Source organism: Lepisosteus oculatus, chromosome 25 (assembly GCF_040954835.1).
Source record: "Lepisosteus oculatus isolate fLepOcu1 chromosome 25, fLepOcu1.hap2, whole genome shotgun sequence".
In the NCBI taxonomy this organism is placed as follows: domain Eukaryota; kingdom Metazoa; phylum Chordata; class Actinopteri; order Semionotiformes; family Lepisosteidae; genus Lepisosteus; species Lepisosteus oculatus.
In genome coordinates, this window is record NC_090720.1 from 1,129,054 (window position 1) to 1,151,908 (window position 22,855).

Consider the following 22,855-nt stretch of genomic DNA (forward strand, 5'->3'; position numbering starts at 1 on the left):
TTGTCCTCAGTGATGCGCAGAGATCTGCGGGCGGCGCTCGTGCTCCCTCGAGTCCAGACCTGGGCCGCGTGGGCAGCCGGAGGGGCCGTGACCTTTCACGTGTCGTCCGCACGAGGGCGCTCTCGCGGCCGTCCAGCGGGTGCGAGGCAGGCACCGGGCCACGCGCACAGCGGAGCCGTATTATTGAAAAAACGGAGTGAAATATAATACGTCTGAGAAAAATATAGTGCTGAATATAAATTAGATGGGCAACAGACTACGGAACAGCTTCTACCTCCAGGCAATAAGACTGCTAAATAGCCAACCTGCAGCTCCTTCAGCAAATCACCTGAGCATCACCAATCACCAAAGCACCCAGGTGGGGCTGCACATTGGTGGTGGTGGAGGGGATCCCCATTACCTGTAAAGCGCTTTGAGTGGTGTCCAGAAAAGTCCTATATAAGTGTAAGCAATTATTATTATTATTATTATTATTATTATTATTATTATTATTACCTGTAATGGCTACATGGATACACAATTCTCACTATATTCAGCATAACTGCACTACATGTATATATTGCATACACCATGGACACATAACAGCTCTACTCACATTGAGTTTTATTCCATTTAAAAAATGTAACCTCAATTTTGTGATTTTTGTGTTTTTGTGAATTTTTGTGATTTTTGTGATTCTTGTGATTTTTGTGAGCTCGGAGAAAAAGACATTTCATTGCCAGCAACTACTGCTGCACGCCGTATTGTTGTGCATTTGATAAAATTTGACTTGACTTGACATGAAAGCAAAACATCACTGGGAAAGCGCTCGTTGATATTTTAGATCCCTCTGAATCCAGCGTTTTGCAACGTCTTTCCCCGGTACAACACCGCCACCTGCTGGTGTCTCTTCGGTATCGCCTCGGCAGCCCCATACAGACTTTCAGCCTTGATTTAGTGCGTCGTTCCCACCGAGTGTAATATTGTATCCGTGACGTCTGGAGCGCTTACTAATACCTCTCATCGGAATGGGCAGCCCCACCTGCATGATGCTCCAGTCTGCTCCCCACAAACCAGCTCTCAGTGGGGAGGAGAGCAGAGTAATGAAGCCAGTTCAGAGATGGGGGTTATTAGGAGGGCATAATTGATATGGGCCAGGGGGAAATTTGGCCAAGACGCCGGGGTTACAACCCTACTCTTCTCGAGAGACGCCCATATCAATCATGGACGGTGCCTGTTTACAGTATAGTGTCCCCGTCACTATACTGGGGCATTAGGACCCACACGAACTGCAGGGTGAGCGCCCCCAGCTGGAGAGTAGATGCTTATTCAATCGTACAGCCAATAATATAAATTAAAATTACAAGTAGAGAACCGAGCCGGAAGTGACCAGGGACCAGAGAGCACGCGGGATCGGAACCACCTCGCGCGCCACACCCGCGGCGTGACGTCACCCAAGCCGGCGCGTGCAGCTGGGAAGTGATTCGAGGCGCGTCGGGCAGAAACGCACCTTAAACAGCAGGAAAAAAAGTATTTTTTTTGCTTCATTTTGAAATAAATACTTATATATTTGTCCACTCCGCAGTAACTAAACTACAGTAGGAACTACTAAGAAACTAATTTTTCGAAAGTATAAACCCCCAGTACCTCGAGTAACAGCTGTAGAGAAACTACGCCAGCATGGTAAAAATAGCGCTAAATAACCTTTTTTTCGAAATATTTTGATAAATTGCTGTTTAAGTAGTTCTTGTGTGCTTTCCTGTGCGGTGTACAACGATTTATCCGCGTTAAAAATGATATTTGTCTGGAGAGCGAAGTGCTTCATGGAGCGAAAACTGAGGTAATTATTTCATTAACGTATAATATCGTTATTTCAAAATTATAATGATGTGGTCTTACTTTCCTCATGGAAATGGTAGTCTCATACACAGTATACATATTCATTTCATTTTGGATATGGGAATAGTTCAGCCTAATTCCGAAAACTATACAGTGCCTTCGAAATTCAATATTTATTTTCAAATTTAAATATGTATGTACAAAGCAGTTATAAAACATATATTTACAGTTAAAAAACAGGTTTACAAGGCACATAGATTATACAGTTGTAATGGCGTTCTTGTACTTTAAAGCTTTTATCTCGACAGCAGCGAGGTACAAAGCAGGACCATGATTAAGAACAGTGCAGAACAAAGTTAAAACCACAGAAAAAGAAAGTCGCACATTTCACAGATCACTGGTCAGTACCCTGACAGCGTTTTCTTTTAAAAAAAATGTGCTGAATTTACCTTGTAACTGATAACTCCTACATCTCCAAATAAATAGACCTAAATCCCGACTAATCCTCAGCATCTGAAATCTGTCACATAAATTAGGTAACAGCAAGATACATCAGTAAATGAAATACATTTACATAGAACCTACAGTGTGTGAAATGCTACATACTGACTACAGCAATTAGACAATGTGTGTTACAACAGAGGGAAACAGCATAGTTCACATATTTGTAATGCCATAATTAAATTCAACTGCACTACATAATCTCCTTGAAAACTTGTGTTATGTTTGAAATTCATACAATGGAGATGACTTTGGCTTAGATTCAAGTCTGCTTTCTTATGAAAGAAATATATAAATATTTTTTTTTCATATTTCTGTCGTGGTTTTCCAGTATATTAATGGGCGTTTTCCTGATTTATTCATAAATGATAAAAAGATTAAATAGAAACCAGTGCCTTTATGAATTGAAATTATTCTAAATTGAAAGTAGTTTTTAAACTGCAGCCTCGCCCTTGAGCTCTCGGTGATTTAATTGAACCCCAGGATTATCTCAGAATTGGCTAACTAGACACCTCTGAATTGTTCCCAGTTCTGCAGAAATATTTTTTAGGAAAAGCAGCAGACTTTTTCAGGAGCAACAAACCATCAAAATGTTCTACCCCAAAAGTGTCGGTCAATCGCTAGATCAGTGACCCAAGTATCTTGTGATTTTTGTTCCAAGCTGAATAGTCAGTTAAACAATTAGCCCAGTAGCAGTTAGGTGTTAACAATACAGACTTTTTCTTATGGTCTGTTATGACTGATTGCTTAAAACATTCACCTAATTGAAGATAACTTTATCTTATACAGCATCTCAGAGTCTGGTTTGAAATATTACCGTTATCCAAGCAAAACCCGATAAAACAGGAGACATGAGCTTGAGACCGTGGTCTAATCAATCACAGTCTTAGTTCAAGTAAGGGCTAAACTGACCAACCAAGAGTACAGCTGGAATGTAAAGACATCAGATACAGGGGTCACCAGCACTGGGATGTCCTGTGCTGGGTTAGGGCCAGTCCACTCCATTGGTAATTGAGAATTAGCACAAGCAATGTGATGAGCTGGGCACAGTGGTCTCTGCTATGAGACGGGACCCGATGGCGTTCCGCATGGAGTGGATACTTGGTAGAAGAGAAAATAATAATAACTGTAGAGCCTGAATAGTTTTTTTTTTAAAAAAAGTAGTCCGTTCCAGTGGCTGCGCTCTGACTGAGTTACAGAGCAGTGACTCAGCTCACAGCCAGTTTTGCTGCCTTCAGGACCACCTCTTGTGTGTTGACTTTGAGATGACGTCTCTCCCTCCCAGCTCGACGGTCGTCCGGCCTGGTGCGATCGCTCCAAGAGGGTGACTCATATTCTGCTCCGAGTCGAAATCCCAGATGTTATCATAATCCATATCCTGATCGTCTGGCTCTGCTGGTTTCAGGTAAGCACTTTCATCTGAGGTGGGAGGGAAATTGGAGGCTTTGTCAATTAAAAGTCAGCAGAACTATTTTACAGTCTGATTTTGTAGAGGCAGAGACATAAGCAGTCTAGGAGAGCTGAACCCAGTGCTGCTGCTCTATGTTGTTCAGAGCAGATGTTATCTCACAATGACATCTCATTCTTTCTTCAAATTGAACTTATTACTCAGCTTTTGCCTCACCTCTCCCTGCCAGGTAGATTGAGTGCAACATAAAACTTTCTGATTTTGTTGTTTGTGAGTGTGTTTAGTAGTGAGTTAAATGATAAAAAAACAAAGTTATTGATGCATTTTAGCTGCCACCTTCACTACAGCTGACCGTTTACTCATGCTGGGACACCAAAGGGCAACCCTGGAGTGGTTCGGTTTAGATACTCCGTGCTGTTACAGCCAACAGTGGTGTGACTTTGCCCCGGATGTGGCAGTCTTGCGTTCAAATGGGCATTTGTTAAGGCAGGAGGCTTGCGGTTTTCATATAAAGTGTGGACAAGTCATTAAAAAATGAGAGAGAAAGAGTGGGACAGAAAAATGTCAGGGGGAAGGATTTCGACTGTAAGTAAAACTCTCCCAGCTGTGAGTGAAGTACAGGATTAGATGAGCACACACATGCTGTGTCTGTGGGAGAACGGTGTCTGTCCAGAGAAACTAACTCACAGACTGCACACACAGAGGAAGTCAAAACCTGTGTGAGCTGAGCACTGCTTATCGTACTCTCCCCCAGCCGTCTCCCTAGTAACCATAGCTGTGTCTTGGGGCCCATCAGCCCTGCTCACCGTGTGCTCTGTCTTGGGTTGCACACTCACACACAGTTTTCCATGGCATCTGCTCAGATGCTCGGCATGACAAAGTAAAAGGTCACGCTAAAATCGGCCGCTGAGAGCAGTGTGCATCTGAGGACAGAGGCGTCTCTGTTCAGGTCGGCCGTGGATACACATGGAATACAGCTGATGTATGTCCACAACAAAGCACCCCTCTTTTTTCTGTGTGACTGTAAGATGTATAGATAAGGGGTCTTTGTACGATACAGTTAAGACTGGTTAGGTGGCATGTGCCCCGTGTCTCTCGGTGACAATTAGAATTACGTTTTCGAATAGTGTAGCTGAAGCTGCCCTGATTTTGGTTTAGATAAAAATTGCCAGAATCAATGTAAGTTCTTGTCTGAGCAGTCATATCCACGTATGTGTGTATAAATAAATGATTGGATTACATGTCATTTTGTTGTTGTTTTTTCTGGTGACCATCATCATCATTTGGCATCGTTTGATCAGCAGAGAGAGTCGGCATGTTGCAAGGCAGCTTTCACCGAAAGTCAGTACTATCTGCTCGACTAGAAATACCTCTTTATACTTCCAGTAGCTGTCACTAAGGCCTGACGTGACACGGTCTTCATAGGAGCGGTACAAAAATGGTATTGCAAGGCCAGAAGATATCTTCTGACTGTCCCCTCCTTAGTGTCCACATTCCACACATGCTTACCTAGTAAATAATCTCTCGGCATCTGCTGGTGGAGTAATGGATAGATTTTCTGCAAAGAAAAATGAAACAACAAAGTTATGTTTATTTAGTCACACACACATATATATAGTGTGCCCCCTCCCTCTCGCTGGAATGCTGGTGCCGACCTGGTTTGTCTTGTGTAATGTGACAGTTGAGCTGCGTGTTCTTGGCAAGCCATTGCCCATTAGAGCTCGATTACAGGCTGTTGCCGGGGCTGAAAGGAGACCAACACAGGTCGCAGCAGCAGCAGCAGCAAATGGCATTGACAGTCTTACGAGTTCAGGACGTTAGTTTAAACCTCTGTAAGCATATTGGTTGCATGCAGCTGAGTTATCTGCATCTGTGGCAGCGTGTGAGGTGTGAAGGAAGCATTTTTTCCCGCTCCTGCTTCTTTTTGAGGTCGGGTTGTTGTGCCCTATCACGAGCAGCGCGTTGTGAACAGGGAGGTGAAGGGGTTCTGTATGAAACGGTGAGCAGTGTTGTTTCAGGCTCCCGGACTGGGGAGAGAAGCTCCTCTTACCGACGAGCTGTCGTAACCCAGCATCACGGTGGGAGCTGGTAGCAGCTTCAGCTTGGACACGGCCTCGGCGCGCTGTGCCGCCACCCACTGGTCGCCCCGCGCCTCCTGCCCCTCTGCGGGCGTGTTCCTCTTCCGCCGGCCCTGAGGTGGGGTGCACAGCCTGAAGGAGGGGGGCAAGGCCTGAGAGCAGCCCTGCTGACCCCCTGCCACACCCCTGTCATGTCCAGCAAACTGGAGGAAAAAACAAAGGAAAACAGAAAAAAAATAAGAGCATATCTCAAAATCGTTTTGTATTGACCACATTAGGTTATAGAAATGAAATGAAATTTATCCCTTTGCCGCAGGGGCTTGTAAATTAACTTCCCAATAAGATCAGTGTGTCTTTATCGATATTTGGAAAAATACAGGAGTGTACTTTAGCGAGCTGGTGAGTGTCCCAGGGCTATAACCTCCAAGGTCATAATGTTGTGAATTCTGCATTATTTCTCTAGTGATATTTCTAATATTATTCCTGTGAATTAACCTTTCCAAGACAGTGTGAAGAAGGACAATGATTTCAGATGTTCTTAACAAAACGTTTTTAAATGTGTTGCAGCTTCAGAAATACATTTGCATGACATGAGAATCATATAGAACTTTGCAAAACGTATAACCCCTTTCTGAAAAGAATAGTGTCTGTTAACAGAGACATTTGTTTTCCTGGTTAGAGCAGAGTTCACTTTGTGTTCATCAGAGCAAACAATCAGCTAATGTTCGTTCTAAGGGGTTAGTTCATTATTTGTGTTTACTGGACTGCTTACTGATACTCAGTGTGTGGCGGGCAGGGACAGCGAAAGACAAGAGACCTATCACAGGAAACCACTTACTGCAGGTTTCAGGTAATTGTCCTCATCGAGGAATTTCCCTGGAGTGTAGGGGTCGTCATACAGAGGGGACAGGGGCTGGCGTGGTGCACACAGGTCAGAGTGCCTTTGAGGGATCGAAGGCTGGTATTTTATCGACGTCTGTGGTGTGCTCCAGCTGTTAGACTGAAAATAGAAAACAAGTGCAGGAAAGTGAGGCAACTCTTCTGACGCGTCGTTTCTGTGATTGTTGTTTTAATCCGAATTGTGCATTTTTTCTGAGTGCTGTTTGCTTGATTTTGTTGACCAGCTTTTGTCTCAAAGCCCCACTAGTTTTTTTCTGCGTTTTATGTCTTTAGTCAAACGCTCCAGTGTGCATTAGGTGCAAACCAGGATCTCAGAACTTCAAATCTGTTCTGGGCAGTCAAGTTTTGATGCAGTGAAGCCAGTTCTTGTGTCTGCAGTCCATGTCATAGTTCTAGAGCTCCCATTGTGTCGCTGAATATTTAGAAACGGGACATAGAAGGAGAACTTCCCGGTTCCAAGTGATTCCCTTTCCCAAACCACAAGGGGCAGCATTTCGAGACGACCAGGCCCTGCAGTTAGTTGACCGCCTGAGTTGTGGTCGGGATCGTCGGCGGCATTGATGCTGCGTGTCGTTTTTTTACCCAAGTTGTTGCTCCCCTGTGCCATTTTATTAGTGAAATGCTACATTTTATCAAAGCTCTCAGGTTAGAGACTTTCATTTTCACTCCGATACCTATATCTCTGTGTCAGCAGAAACGCCCCAGAGCAGTGCATCAGGGTGTCGTAGTAAATGAACCGATCAAAAGGCTGTGCCTGGAGACGCTGTGTCAGGACGGTTGTGCTGAAACGGACTGCAGTGACGGGGCTGTTCGTACCTTGACCAGGGGCAGTTTGTCTTGCACAGGGAGGGCGCCCTCCGGCCCCAAGGGGATGTAGGGCAGGTTGTAGACGGAGGACGGGGGGCTGGTGGCAGAGTTGTGGGAGCTGCGGGTGGGAGAGGAGCAGTGGGCGGAGGGCGGGCGGACGCCCAGCGCGGGCCTCACCGCGGACGACATGCTGCTGCTCCTGCCGCTGAGCCGCCTGCTGTGGCGCAGCTCCGAGGAGGCGGGCCGACTAGAGGAGTACTGCCAAGGGAGAGGAGGAGACAGCGCAGGGGTTCAGCCATCAAAAAACTGAGGGTCTACGAGTCTTAATATCTCCTGGCAGGATGAGGTCTTCAGCCCAGGGACTGTTATTCATTCTAGCACAGCTAGAAGGTTTTTAATTGCTTTAATTAGTCAATTGGAAGGTTCTTAATTGTTTAATAAGTGAATGTCAGTAGTAGTTAGTAATTGCTTAATTAGTAATTAGCCTGTAGCTGAAGGAAGGTATTAAACCGGTATGTGTGTGGGCTCTCAAGTCAAGCCGATGTGTGTCAGAGGCAGCTGACTTACACATAGCGGTTCTGTGTATCCTGGAGACAGCAGCTGGTCCGGATGGCTCTGGAAGGGCAGCTGGTCCGGTTGGTTTCGGAAGGGCAGCTCGGAGGAGTTCCTGCTGGTGTGCGAGTTTCTCAGCTGCTCTGGCCCGGCCGCAGCCTGGCTGTTCCTGCGGCTCCATGGGTCCAGTTCTGGAGCCTGGGCAAAAGCAGGGGACACATTTTGTTCTGTCTTTTTAAGACCAGTTAGAATTAAAATACACATACATGCAGACAAGAAGAGCTATAACCAGTCTGTAATGGATTAGCTGGATGAGCCTGTATTGTTTGGCATTATTGAACCTTATTGTTTTTGCATGAGAATTTTTGATTTGTATAACAAAAAAAACGTATAGCTGATTATTTAGCGTGTGGATATAAAGTATAACTTTGTGTGTAGTTTGTGAAAGAAAAGGCGGTGCTTCCTGGAAACCCCTTTTTATAATTTAGCCATTATCAAACAAGGAAGCAATACAGAGACTTTAACTCCAGGGCTCATAACCACGCTTCAGGCTACGGCGTGTGCAGCTCCTCCGGGAGGCCTACCTCTTTCTTGGTCGGCGTGTAGATGATGTCATAGACAGGCGCCGCAGGCCCCTGCACAGGGACGTGGGAAGCGATGAGGTGACAAATCCACTCATGGAACTCGCATTCATCCAGACAGGATACGATTATGGGATTAATCAGTTTCCCTAACAGCACACACAAACAAAACATCATGGGTTACCACCAGAGTGCCTTCCTGTGGGGTTCTATTCCTAAACCATTTTCATATGAGTCTGAGGAAGACTCCTCAGAGCTCCGCTCCGCAAACCAACCTTCAATCCTAAAGGAGTTTGGCTTCTGGCCGCACGTGGAAACGGAGATCATGTTCAGGGGGAGCTTGCCCTAGAGCAGGACAGAGTGTTATTAGCCAGACTGAGACGCAGGCAGAGGCGTGTTTTCATTTTATTTTCTGGAAGCGCTTGCTGTGTGAATATGGGGGAAAAAAAGTCTGCCTGATAAAATGCATTATTGCAATATTATGGTAAATGATTGTTAGAGCGTTAATATTTATATCGCCAGTACATAGGTTTAGGAAGGTCTTCAAGTGTGGTGCATGGAATGTTAATAATAGATGTTAATTTTGAATTTTAGTTTGTAACAAATCTAAAAAAAAACAGTGATTAAAATCTGAGAATCACCTTGTAGAAGAGTCCGTTGCTTTCGTCAGACAGGATGATGAGTGTAGTGGGGTACAAGACCAGCAGTCTCTCGTACTGTTCCTGTAACAGCAATTCAAATGCTTTGTCATAAATATTGAATCATATATTGGATGTGTCATTCCAGTATTCGTTCCTTATTAACCATACAAGTGATTAATTGTAACTTTTTTTAGTTTAGAAAAGCTAAGACCACGTAGCAACCTGCCTAAAGTAATACATGTTCCCCAAACGCATTGACAAACTTAAACCTTCCTCAATCAACAATGAAACAAGAACTAGAGGACAGAAGTGGAAACTATGGGAAAGAGCTTTGAAAAGGATGAGGCACTTTACACCGGGGGTGGTGGGAGTGTGGAACACCCTGCCCAGCCAAGTTGTTGAAGCCGATACCCTGGCTTCTTTCAGGAAACAGCTGGATGAGATCCTGGGATCAATTTCCTACTAATTACGAAAGCTACGGAAGGGGCTAGATGGGCCACATGCTTTCCTTTCAATACAATTGTTGAAATATGATTTTCCAAAAGAGTCAGTGAATAAGTAGAAGATTTCCCCATGCTTTGACAGAAAGGACTGTCATCACAGAAGAGTTGCTACTTTCCGGCTGACAGGCAAGTGAGGAATCATTGGTTTAGAACAAGGCTGTTCTGCTATTTTCCAGTTTTTTTTTATTGCAAAGTTGAGAATCCCATTAATGTCAGCCTTCTGGGGTTTGCACTATTTTGTTTCCCTCCACAAGATTTTCAGATGCTTTCCAGAGATAACACTGTGCCGGTAAGAGCACTGTGAGTACTGTAGGTGTGTCCAGGCTGGGTTGCTCAACTTTTGTACACATGGGCTGGTGGTGACTGGGAACAGCGGTGTTACAGAAACGGTAATTACAGAAACATTACTATTGTTTCTCCAGCATTACAGCACGATGACAGACGAGTGTCATAATGTTCCAGGTGCAATTACCATAATTCTGTACCAAGCCCCTAGGGCTGACTGGTCTCATCTGAGCTCCATGGGAAAGGCAATCGTTGTCAAGATCAGCTCACCATGATAGTTCCCTGTGTTCACCTTTCTGCTAACCTAAAGCATTCTAGTTTTAAACTGCCTCCTTTGGGAATTTGTTTACATCAGATCATTCCCTGATCTCTGATGCCTCGTAGAAGCTGTGGTGGGCGCCTACCTGTTCTCTTACCGAGTTGTTCCTGTAACAGTACCTCAGGCTGACCTTTGCTTTTGTAATGCCTTCCTCTGTTTGTTGTTCTTTCACTGAAGTGAGAGGAGACCACTCAGCCTTCTTTCTCATTTGTTACAAGTGGTTTACCTCATTAACCACAAAGACATCTAATTTCTCCTTCAAAAGTCAGCTGTTACCAGGCCTGAACCTGGCACTCCGTGCTCACAGTTCTGAGGTTCAGCATGGAGAACTTCTCTGGACCAGTGTCCTTACCTGGCACGGCAGGTGTTGCAGTTGTGCCTTTGTCACGTAGGTGATGGGGCCCAGCGACTCTCTCTGGGACCCTTCCCACTCGTAAATCGGCTCGTTTTTCACCGAGTTTCTCAGCTCTTCCCTGACGTTGCTCTCGTCTCTGGGTTTCTGGAAGGGAGTGTGGGGAAAGAAAAAAGGAGTAAGTCTTGCTTTGTTCTGGTGCTGCAGGAGACTGATCTGATTGGGACACTTTTTTAAAAAACAAAATGGCATACTCATTTTAAATAGAAGTTGTTTTTGAATGCCGGGTATAGCCCTGTACAGCGGTGAGTCACCTGTTTTTGAGTGAGCTATCTGACAGGGAGCAGAGGGATGGGGAATTCTCTGTATGACTGTGTTTCCTGCATTTGTAGTGTTAAAAAGAAATTGCATCACAGTGCAGAGCTGTTGTGGGAAGGGAGGCAGGTGATGTGGTATAAAGCCCTATGCAATGTTTGAATATCATCTTTTCTTTTCTTTTGCTTTTTTTTGTCAACACGTGATCCGGTACGCCCCTGCAGTAAGTGACGCCAGTGCCCTCAATTACAAGGATGTGTGTCGTCCGATCTGAGCTCTTTTCTCCTGCTGTATATGGCACCAGGAAGCGCTCCCTCTTCTTGGGGTTCTCTTACCTTGCTCCTCATGCACCCCTCTGTTTTGGGTGAGGCGACGGTGCCCCCGTTGAGCTCCACCTGTTCCTTGATCTGGCCGAACCACGTCTCCAGCTCCGCCGCACCAGCGCAGTAGACGATGATGGGGTTCAAGCCAACGCCTGGGCCAAAGGGAGAGGGGGACGGGGGTCAAAGGTCAGCATGTCAGTCTCCGGACACCTTCACCATGGGGTGGGGAACTGTTTTCTCTTGCGGCTTCAACTTACAGAAACCTGCTCTGATTTGTGTTCTTAATACAGAGGCAGAAGACTGAAGCAGTTTTTTTTTCCTGTGTTGGGATTGTGTTCCAAGGGTTCATAAAAACTTTAGATGAAGATTCTGAATTTGACCCTTACCCTTCCAGGAGGTAACAGAAGGTTTTAGAGTCGATCAAGACTTTGACTTAAAATACTTTGATGGACATTCCAGGATATAGCTTTGAAGCAGATATGTATATTGATTCACTAGACAGCAAGTAACCATCCATGATTACAGTCTGACTAAAGAAACCTCAATCATTACCTTAGGATACATTCATGGTGAATGAGTGGGTTTCAAATGTTTCAACCTCACTGATAAGTAGTAGATGATAAGAAAATGGCTGAGTGTTTTATTGCTTACAGAGGACAGCGAAAATCAGTAATAGCCTTCTGGCCAACAGCTGAATTGGCTGAGCACCTGTTGCCTTTCTAACAGAGGAACTTTGTCTTGTGGCTCTGCCTTGGCCTCATTGCCAGGGGTTGCAGCCTAGGGTCATTTCATAGTTGGGGCAGGTGGGCAGACACTGCTTGGTGAGCAATTCTCTTTAAGCGTTGCACGAACCTCAGCCCTCTGACTGTACACACTCACATCCAGACATGGGCGTTGCGTACACATGTGCAAGAAGAAACCCCTGCTGTTCGTGTAGAAGATTCATAATGTAGTGTAAAAACGCAGCATACGTCTGTACCGCTCCTTGTCAGTTACTCACAGGCATGGCTGGGAAACTGCTTGCTCATTTAATTGAAAAGCAGTATTTTCTCATAGAAAACAAAGCAGGTTCTAAAACAAACAGTGGTTCCCTGCACCACCTAACGAGAATAATCACAGGTAGATTGTAGACTGACCTACATGTAATTTTACAATATAAGCAGATAATATTCACATATAGTACCTTTGTACAAGCTCATTTAAATAAAAGTTTTCAAGTGATTTGATTTTTAAAACATGGTTTTATTTACCACACCTAATACAGTTTTATTCATGATATTATGTTAATTCACGTTGGCTCAGAACGTAAATGCCTTTCAGATTCCTTTGTTGTATTGTTGTATTTCCTGTTTCCTATTCTTAATATTGTGATTCAGTTCCGTCCTAGTGCGGTCCCAGGTTTGTTTTTGGAAGCAGGCACATCATGATTGAGGGTGATTGAGGAGACTAGGAACCGGAAACTAAATTTAATAACATCCTTTGTCAGACGGAGTCCCGGGAGCTATTACTTTATAGTGATTCTGGTGACTCAGTGTCCATTACATTTGAAAAGCTTGTCACTGAACAAATCAGCACTGTACAGAATAGGACAGCCAAATCGCAAAATTAAACACAAATCGAAGAGAGCAGCTTGCAAAGCACTGCCGCTTGATTGTGCAATAACTCCCTGGGGCAACTTGTCGCAAACCCGGCGAATCCCCTGATTTTACAGTGTTAACACATCCAAACAGATCCGCTGTGGGCTGATTTTCATGTCTGATAACAATGTGAAATCTCGCCAGACTACATCATGAAACAAGGTCAACGGAGGGATGTTTTTTTTTTTTTTTTGCTGCTTTGCCCCTTTTCCCCGAATTGTGGGAAAAAAAAAATAACGTCGTATGAATCACGCGTGGTGTGTGCCGGAGTCTGTGCATGCCTGGGCCGGGCTGCCGCTTGCAACACGAGCATGACCTCAGCATGAGGCGGTGCGGTCGCGGCTTACCGTCGATTTGGAAGGCAGGGTCGCTGGCCTCGCCGCAGCTGCCCTGCAGTTTGCAGATGGTGAGGTCCTTCAGCGGGAGAGTCCCCTGCGCGAACACGCACGACGGGGCCGGAAAGAGAGACCAGAGTAACAGCAACAGATCAACACAGGGGGCCATGGTGAACGGCACTGTGGCGAGTAAGGCACCGGCCGTCCTGGGGGTGATCCCCTGTCCAGTGGGGCTACAGCTCTCCCAAGATTTAGTTGAGACCACGTTAGGGTGACATAAACGCATCTTTAGCCAGCTTCCAATACTTTTAAGTCTGGGAACACCTGCATAAAAGGTATTAACTAATTGTACTATAATTACTCAGGGGGGTTCTTTGTCTTTTGTAGGGATACACTATGAGAAAGCTCACATATTATTTACATATATACATTCACCTGTATTTATTAAAAGGTGTGTATGATTTACACACATTGCAGTGAATCCTTCATTATTCCACAGCCTTTCTGTGTAGCAGATAGGTGTGGTGCTGACTTAGCTATGCCCAGCACTCCCTTTCCTATGTGTTGCCCAGGGTTTTGGCCTGGCCCAGGCGGAGTGAATAATGACTGTACAGGTGTAGTAGGAGAGGCACAGTGATATAATTTCCCGCAGGCTCTGTAGGAAGCCAGGAGAGAGGAAAGGGTTTTATCAGCTGGGCTTGATAAGTGGGGGAGCAGTTATGATGTCATGTGATGTCATTGCTTTGGTTAAGGTGTTATAGACTTTGAGCTCTCCACAGGCTTATAAATATAGTATAAATTAGTTCAACAGGGTTAACACCTGAGAGTCTTTCCTCCCCTGTCAAATCTATTACACTGCTTTAGGAGATAGAATGACACAGCCAAACATGGGAAAAGAATGACACTAGTAGAGATTCAGCGGAAATTAAGGATGTTTCCACTGCTCTTAACTGAAACCATGGATTACTGAGAAAAATGTAAAAAATAACAGTTAAGAAATACAACTAATTTGAAAGAAATGCAAAGGTTTTCTAAGATTATCTTAATGATAAATGCCTGGCGCTGGAGAAACACTTTAAAGCCCTGACGTGGAGAACCACAGTCATGCTACACTGAAAGGGCACATTGTCTCAATTTCATCATCTAGCAACTCAATCCAGATGTTAAAGTGTTTCTGTGAAGAAACATCTGTGAAACACCTCCTCACCTGGTACGTTAACCCGGTGGTGTTGTTGGATAGAAAATGAAGGTGTGTCTGGAATAGATCCAGGTAGCAGTCATGGATATCCTGTAGCGAGAGAAAGAGACAGTGAGAGAGTAAGGCAAGGCGTGGAGACAAGGGGAAAGTGAGGCCTGATTATAACAAAATGTTGAACATGCACAGGCACGGGATGTGTTATCTCTTGCCATAGTTATGGCTTCCTAAGTGCTCCACAGGCATGTTTGTGTGCAGACCTGTCTAGGAGGGTTTACAAAGCAGTGCAGCTTTCCCACGAGTTCACTGTTTCCATTATACAGAGAGGGAGGCTTATGAAGGTGAGAACTTTTGATGCAACTGAGGCTAAATTCCATTGTAGCGAACTAAATGTTGACGCTCAAAACTGAGAAGACTTGTTGTAGCCATTATGGTGAACTTGCATGGTGAGCTTACTTAGAATGTCAGAAGCATACTGGTTTTGCCTTAGTTACTCAAACCTGTGTTGTGCCTGATATGCTTCTCTGTATTTCACCATACTCTTACCATGCGTCCACTGCGCTTTCTTACACCATACTCTGCTTTTACCATGACTAGACTGCACTTTACTACACTGGACTAGTAAACTGCTAAACCTGACATCTTAATGTGGTTTAGTGTTTCACCTGCATGTATTTCAAGCCAATTTTGCAAATTAAAAACCATAAAAGAAGCTATTGTCCATCTGGGTTCATTTGGGAAATTGTTTTACAGAATTGCAACACCTCTGCTCTGTGCCTTCACCTTCCCTGCACGGGGATTTCTGAGGCTGGTCAGCACAGTGGGAACTGTGAGGCATTTTGCAATGTTCGGAGCCTGCATGTTCAGGCATAGTCTGAGATGTCCTTTGAGCAGTGAATCACTGTTCTGTATCCTAGCAAGCGTGTTTCACAGGGTTGTCAAAAAAAACATCCGTTATTTTCGAGAGGTGTTTTTCCTGCTGCTTCAGCTGTTTCGCCCTGTATGGCAGTGATGTGATGCTCAGCGTTGCTGCAGGGTCTTCTTAACGGAGTCTTAGCTGCTAATTAAAGACAGCTCTACAGACAGAGGTTTAACACTGGAAAGCTATAGCTCTTTGTATACAATATTTCACCCTTTTTATTTTTTGATTTATCTTGTAACACCAGGTTTAGCTGGTTAATAATTTTTTATAATCACTATTACTAACAGGAGGGGAATGAGCATTTAGTGTTGACCTCAGTGGCGCGGACTTGGCTGACTGCATTTATGATATTTATATAAGAAAGTTAATGTTCAGTGTTTGCTCTGGGTGCGTTGGGAAATCATCACTGCCAAGCTCTTCCGCAGTGGTTGACCAGTGGTAGCACGTCCGCACAGTCGTGACACCACCTGTAGATGCTCATTACAGCCCTCCTTGGTTTTGGCCAGCCAGGAAACCGGATTTCTGTAAAACCTGATCCGATTTTAACTTGCTCTGTTCCTGGCGGGTCTGTCCTACCTGGCAGTGCAGGAACCGGAAGCGCACTTTCGAGCTGTAGATCATCCTCCCGTAGTTCTTCACACTCGTGCTGCTCTTCTTCCAGCCACTCGAGGGGTCGTACGGGGGCTCCCATTTTATGTTCTCGATCTCCTTTAGGTCTTTGGGGGACATCTCCTGGGGGGGGGTGACCAGCGTTCGAAACACGGTGTCATTGTGAGTGCGTGCACCACCATTTTCTGCAATGTGCATTTTTTTCCTTTCTGGTCTCTGACCAGGAGGGCGCAGGCAGGCCTACCTTTCTCGGGGTGACTGTGCAGAGAATGTTGATGATGCTGTTGGACTTAACCTGCCCCTCCTGCGGGTTCTTCTTCCGAAACAGCTGGCTGCTGTTTTGGAAAAAGATATTAAGATACATCAGGTTTTATTTTATGCATTTTTTTTGTTTTTTAACGTGCAGGTAGTGAAGCTCCCCGGCGCCTACAGCTTTCATCCCTCATCAGCACAACCGTTTTAGAAACACGTTTTTCCTGCTTCTTACATCCATGAGAATTTGCCTCAACAAATCCCCTGAGTCCATGGCTCTCTTTGTTCTCTTGAGTGAGGAAAACTGTGTATTGGGGGGCCTTATGTTAAATACCAGGAAGTTCCTTTTCCCAGCTGTTTTGCATCTGAAAGTCAAATTAAAGCGGCCTTCCTTTTAGATGTTCTTTCTCAGCTCATCCCTTCACACTACAGGCCATTACCTAATCAAGAGGGCTCTGCAAGCATCTGTCTTTGGAAACTAAAGGAAAAGGCTTTTTAGTTCTTAATGGAAAGAGGATTTCACACAGTCGGTCCTAGCTGTGGGTATACTAAAAGACAGAATCTGACTTGCTTTCCTTTACCTGTCATCCATTTCAGAGTAAGAGGATTTAAAGGAAGAAAACCAGTGAGAAAATGTGCAAAAACAGGGATTACAGTATCACGTTTTTATAGTCCTGATGGAACACAGTAATTTGGTGCGCAATTTAGATGCAGTTTCATTGGCTTAATGAGGATTCTCTACAGAAGCCTGTCAGAGCCTCAGCGCTTGCCGACAGCAGTTTAATTCCCATTCTTTGTACATCTTGGGCAGAAAAGGGCACGTGCATGAACTCACGCCTTACTCACACTTTTATGCATGTCTGACAGCTGGCATTGGAAATTACCATGGGGGAGAATGTAACTTTTGTGCTCAGATGGATAGAAAAATGTATTGAATAGTAAGACATAACTTCACCTTATGCTTTTGTTATGGAATGCGCTGGTGAAGTTCGTGCAGATTTAATAAAAACGTTCATTGCAGTGCCGTTCACTACCATCAGAGTGAGGAGCACTTCAGTGCATTTAGTAAATGCACTTTTCAGACACACCAATTCAAAGCTTGTGTCCTTTTAGATTAGATTTTAATCTCCCGTTTACAGATATGTTAACAGACCTAACACCCTTGCCGGTTATCACTCCTGTTTAGTTGAAAATTAATTTCCCTTGAGGGCGTTCTGGAGTTCAGCCTTGCACACACAGTCTCCAGCACTGATAGATAGCCCATGGGGCATCTCGGGTTTAATTTGGGAAAGAACCAATTAAAATTCTTCCATGTGTTTCACAGTTTCACAAATGGACACTTTGAGAGTACACAGAGTGATCCTTGTGAGCAGAATCAATTTACATTTACATTTGCCAAAACAATGCACTTCATCAAAGGGGTTAAACTTACAATATTTCAGTACAAGTTTATAACTAAATAACTGAATGATTTTTTACTTTGCCATACGAAGAACACCTGAAGAAGGCTCCACAGCCGAAACGTTTGTTTCGTTTCTTCTCTTTTCAGCAGGGAATAAACCTATTGCTTGTTCCTCCAAATGTTCTATTTACAACTTTACTTTCTGTAATGTTTTAAATCACATTTGAAATATGAACCATCTTGATTTCACAGAAAAAGTAGTTAACATTACCGCTCAGTTTTAAATTTTAAATTATGCACACTACAGAGTAACAGTCTAAAAGCTGTTGGGGCTGAAGTCATTAATCAATTAAAAGATAAGGATTTCTGCAAACACATTTGACTTTCTCAAATCTCATGACGCAAATCTTAATATATAATCATTCTGAGGGTCAATATTGCCTTTTTTAAATTAAGTTACAGCTCTTGTTATAACTGAGCCTTTTATTTCTATGAAATAAATTTATCAACTAATTGAAGGGAACTGAAGGTGAAGTGGGAGTTTGTAGAGTGTTTTTGCTCCAGATCTGACTTTTGGTTTTCTGTCAGCCATTGTAAAAAATCTGATCCAACAGATGCAGTTACGGCAACATGATAATTATAATGGTTTTAACCTCTTGAAAATTATTTTTGATTATGTCTGCTGGCCATTAATGCAGTGTCAATCTTTGCTGCTTTTGCACTGACAAATCACTGTCCAAAACCGCTAAACTTCAGTTTTGGTATTTCGGGTGGATTCTGTTTTAAACATATCATTGTATGCAGTTGATTAATTTAAGGTCCGATAATGCAACAGACCAGCTGAGCTTATTTTTTAAATAGCCCAGGTAAAAGTACTGTTTACACAAGATAAAGACCACAGCCCACACAGTTTACAGCTTCCGTTTGTGTTTCAGTTTGCTTTTGAATTGTATATTTCAGAAGTCAAATCTGGCAAAAAGAAAATGTGAACCATTGCCAAATCAACACCATCTGCAAAATCTAAACCAACAGAAAACTCCTATTAACAACGCACACAGCACTGGGTGCTACTTCCAATCAAGCCTTCCAGTCTGCCATTGAGGAATATGATACCAGTGTCTGAGAATTTCATCCCTCCTTCGCGTTATTGCAGTGAAATATTATATATCTTTTACTTGAGCTCCCTGCTCGAATTCCTTTATTCCCTCACAGGTAAAAACGAACAGATACGATACGTTGAATAGCCACATCTAAAAACAGCCTGCTGACGGTCAATTCAAAAACCGGTTATTTCTCACTAGTTAATTACTCAAATGGGCAATAAAAATAAAAACTTGTCTTTACCTTTTCCTCCGTATGTAGCTCTTACTGGAGTATTTTAAGTTTTGGTGAGGAATGCAGGATAAACCGCTCCCCATTGTGAAGTAGGTGTGTGTGTCTCTGTAAGTTTCCTTTTTAAATTGTCCTTGTTATAATCCAAGAGAGCTGCTTCCAGTTACAGCGGGATGCCTGCACTGATCCCATGCTGCTGCCTGGGAACTGTCTTTAAAGCATGCTGAATGTGTCATAGACCAGCCCCTAAGATCCTGAAGTGTGCAATCCGGAGAGCCTGTGTGGGTGTAGCTCAAAGGCAGGGAGTGGGGCCCTGGCAGAGCCTGGCCAAAGTTCACACTCCACTCAGTTTTCCTGAGGGAAGTGAGCCTCACAGCCAGAGTGGGGGTGCATCTGAAGGAAGCATGCTTATCACCTCTTCCTGCTGGCAAATGGGGTTTATTTAAATTTTAGAAGACTTGTAAAAAGTTGCTGAAAGGAGATTCATTAGCAAAAGAGGCTGTCATAATGGTTGGTTACTGGAAAAAGTTAAGGTGGTAGCTGTCTGTTACATAGAATTCCAAGAAGGAATGTGGTGACTACATTTCTCCTGTCTGTTTCTTAAAAAATAAAAAAGGTCTGTGACGTGAAAGTTTTGCACCTGTCTGAAAAACCGAAAGTGCTTTGTTGAGTTTGATTTGTTGATTGAGTTACAAGTGGTCCCTCTCCTTGAGTAAAGTATTCTTTTGTTTTTTATTTACAGCTTCATACAGACCACAGAATAGAATAATTCAGTCACATTTTAGTAACAGAAAAGTATTACATGTCTTGCTGTATCAGAAGTTATTGAGTCGGTGACATTAAAAATCTTAGGTGTCTTTTTTCAATCATCCTTCAATTGTCCATCTCCATACAAAGAGGAAAAGGAAGAGACTTATTTTTATTTGTCATTGTCCCTCGAGAGACATAGAGCTTTTGAGAAAAAAATAAGATGTAATACAGTGTGGGAGGTTGTGACAGGAGAAGGCTGTAGTCTGTAATCCAAACCAGTTGAGCCAGATGGAATGCTCATATCCTTCAGTTGGGCTATTAGATTGAAAGATAGAAGAACAGTACAGGAAAAACAAGAAACATCCTTTTGTTCCTGTGAAGATAAAATGTTTCTAGATTGACACAGACAGCTGCTTACCAAATATAGCAAAATTGCAGTAGATTATATGTTTTCAGAGCTGTAAAAGGGATCAGAATATACTTAACTGTATTTTACTTTATATTGCTGCAGATTTGTAGCCAGAAGAACCAGAATTTTAGAAACAGCTTGATTCCAAATGATCTGTACTACTTACTAAGGCACGAAATAGAGTCCATTATGTTCTTAATTATGCATCTCATGTGCAAACTGATACTGTTTTGGCTCAGTATGTACCTCTAATCCTCTATGAATTGCACCAGTAGATTGCTCTTTAATGTTCTTGTGAAGACTGAAACATGAACCACAGGACACAAGTGTAAAGTATGTGGAAGTGCAAGAACAGGAGACAATTATTTACACAAAGCGTTGTGGGAGTCTGGAACAAGATTCCCAGCCTTGTTGCTAAAGCTGTTACCCCTGTCTGCTTTCAATAAGCTGGCTGAGATCATAGGATCAATTAACTACCAGCTACCAAAAAGGATAGATGGGCTAAATGACCTTTTCTCATTTGTAACCTTTTTTTTCTTTTCTGATGAATGGACAGCTGTCAAGAAAGCAAAACACAGTTCTGTCCGTTACCAGTGTTAGTAATAATGCTGTTGAGCTCATTGAGTTTCTTGATAGATTTTCATTGTTTTATGTTAAGGCCATGGGAAAAGATCTAAAACCAAACCGATGGTCTAGTATCTCTGTAATGTGTTGAAATATGTAATAATGGCAATATTTACTCTGACAGTCTTTATTTATTCTTCTGCCAATTTAATTACACATGACCTCTATCTGATATGTTCTGTGTACTTTTTGGTTTCAGGATTTCCTGATGTATTATGCCTTAATTATTAATTATACGCATTCAAAAGAATGTCAAAAAAACTAAAGCATTAAAAATAAAGTGAATAAGTAATAAAAGTAATTACAAAACCTTGATTTTCCCTATCCAGCAGAATTTTAATGCTATTTGACAATAATCCAGGAATAAACATGCAGTTGTTTTTATGGAAATAAAGAACATAATGATATGCAATAAGAGGAGTCTATTCATTCTGGCTCATTTGATTGTTGGAAATGGGTTCAATAACCCCAGTTAGATTTACAGTCAATATTACCTATAAAAACCTAAGTGATGTTTGAGTGATTACTATAGAGTTATTGTTTCTTTTCTGCTTTGTTTTGTTATCTTCATCAGTCCTACTCTTTTGTAGACACATTCATCCGGAAACTGAGTCAGTGTGTAATTAATCCAGCTCATTTCACCCTAATTGGTTGATTGGAATTACTTTGACCCATTTATCTGTAGGTCATCAAGATCTGGAAATGCTACAACTGCAATCGGCTGTCTTTGATCAGCACTGCCCAATCGTAATTACCAGACCAATCACACATGAAGCAAAGCCAGTGACCTGAGGAGATCCTTGCTGAATTCTCAATGGCTTTAAAGTAAATTCACTAGCTCTCCCTCACAGCTTGTGAAGTTCTTTTTTCTTTCTTCTGCAAGCAAACTTGCAAGTAAAAATCAATTGAGCAATCTTATGCAGTGCCTGCAGTTTTTAGTGTTCAATTTTTTAAACATTAATTGCACTCTTCACTTTTTTGTATATAGCTTCATGAGAAACTTAAAAATGGTCAGATATAATTGATTGTGTATATTATTATATGATATACATCTTATTGATGATTACATATAGATTATATAATCAATTTTCCACAAAGGTGTGTTTTTATAAATCCAAAGACAAATATAACCAATTCTGTGACACTCCTATGAGACCCATGTGTGTTGTGTGTCTGTTTTCTTATGCTGCAAGAATTAGGAATGTTTGGCATCAGCAAAAAAAAAAGGCAGAGACAAAGTTATTATTTATTCCATGCTATTGAATCTTTAATTTCAAAATGACTCCGGTGTAATGGAAAATAAAAACTGCATCAGCTGGGTGCACTTTTTTTTACATATCGACAAAGAGGCTCGGGGTGACTCACTGTATAATCACACTGAGCTACGCATACTTGCAAGGAAATGACATGGTGAGACAGAGCTAGGAGCAAACTCCTGACTGAGGCTGGGAAAGTTTCCTCTGCGGTCGTTCCAGTTTCTGTATTAAGTAGGAATTAGTCAATTTCCATTCTAGCACCCTCAGCGCACTTTGGCTTGTCCTGTGAGTTTCGATTAGAAATGTTCCATCCAAGGAATGACCCATGTATTGTATCCGAAATTGGCTTTGGAAATAATGAAGAATTTTAGTCATTATGGCTAATGCAAGTTTGCATTTATTTTTTAATGGTTCATTACTATGAATTGCATAAGTCTTCAAACCATACCATGACCATTATGTCTCTTTTTATTTAGAGGGTTATATTGAAAGTTTTCAAGGACAGTATTCTAGTTTTGACTAAACAAATGTTTGTCAGTGAAGAGACGTAGTGAAAGGTATAAAATTAAAAACAAAAAGGTGTTACCTTTCGCAATGTTGTACTTTTAGGAAGGAATGAAAGATTCGTCACCTAACAAGATGGGACTTTACTGTGCTGTGCTAAAGCAGGTTTCATTGTTGCTTTTGTGCAATACATAGAGTGCAGTGACCAGGATGGACATGTTGCAGTATGAGGTCACAGGGTTGAC

The 22,855-nt window shown here is 42.8% G+C and overlaps 2 protein-coding genes across 2 annotated transcripts in view; one reads left to right on the plus strand and one right to left on the minus strand.

Moving 5' to 3' along the window:
- Positions 1-1,976: 1,976 nt before the first annotated feature.
- On the minus strand, positions 1,977-19,295 carry plekhn1 (pleckstrin homology domain containing, family N member 1). Its single transcript, XM_006642103.3, has 16 exons — positions 19,080-19,295; positions 16,326-16,416; positions 16,049-16,204; positions 14,563-14,643; positions 13,368-13,452; positions 11,396-11,535; positions 10,746-10,892; positions 9,287-9,367; positions 8,921-8,990; positions 8,649-8,794; positions 8,080-8,262; positions 7,522-7,770; positions 6,644-6,805; positions 5,778-6,008; positions 5,237-5,285; positions 1,977-3,738 (listed from the first exon to the last, which is right to left on the minus strand). The coding sequence occupies exons 1-16, from the start codon at positions 19,151-19,153 to the stop codon at positions 3,554-3,556; spliced, it is 2,130 nt and encodes a 709-aa protein (XP_006642166.2). The 5' UTR covers positions 19,154-19,295; the 3' UTR covers positions 1,977-3,553.
- noc2l (NOC2-like nucleolar associated transcriptional repressor) overlaps positions 3,629-22,855 on the plus strand; it is an 87,269-nt gene continuing 68,042 nt past the window's right edge. The window contains exon 1 of the mRNA XM_069183614.1: positions 3,629-3,724. The gene's annotated coding sequence lies outside the window, so the exon portion shown is untranslated. The remainder of the gene's footprint in view (positions 3,725-22,855) is intronic.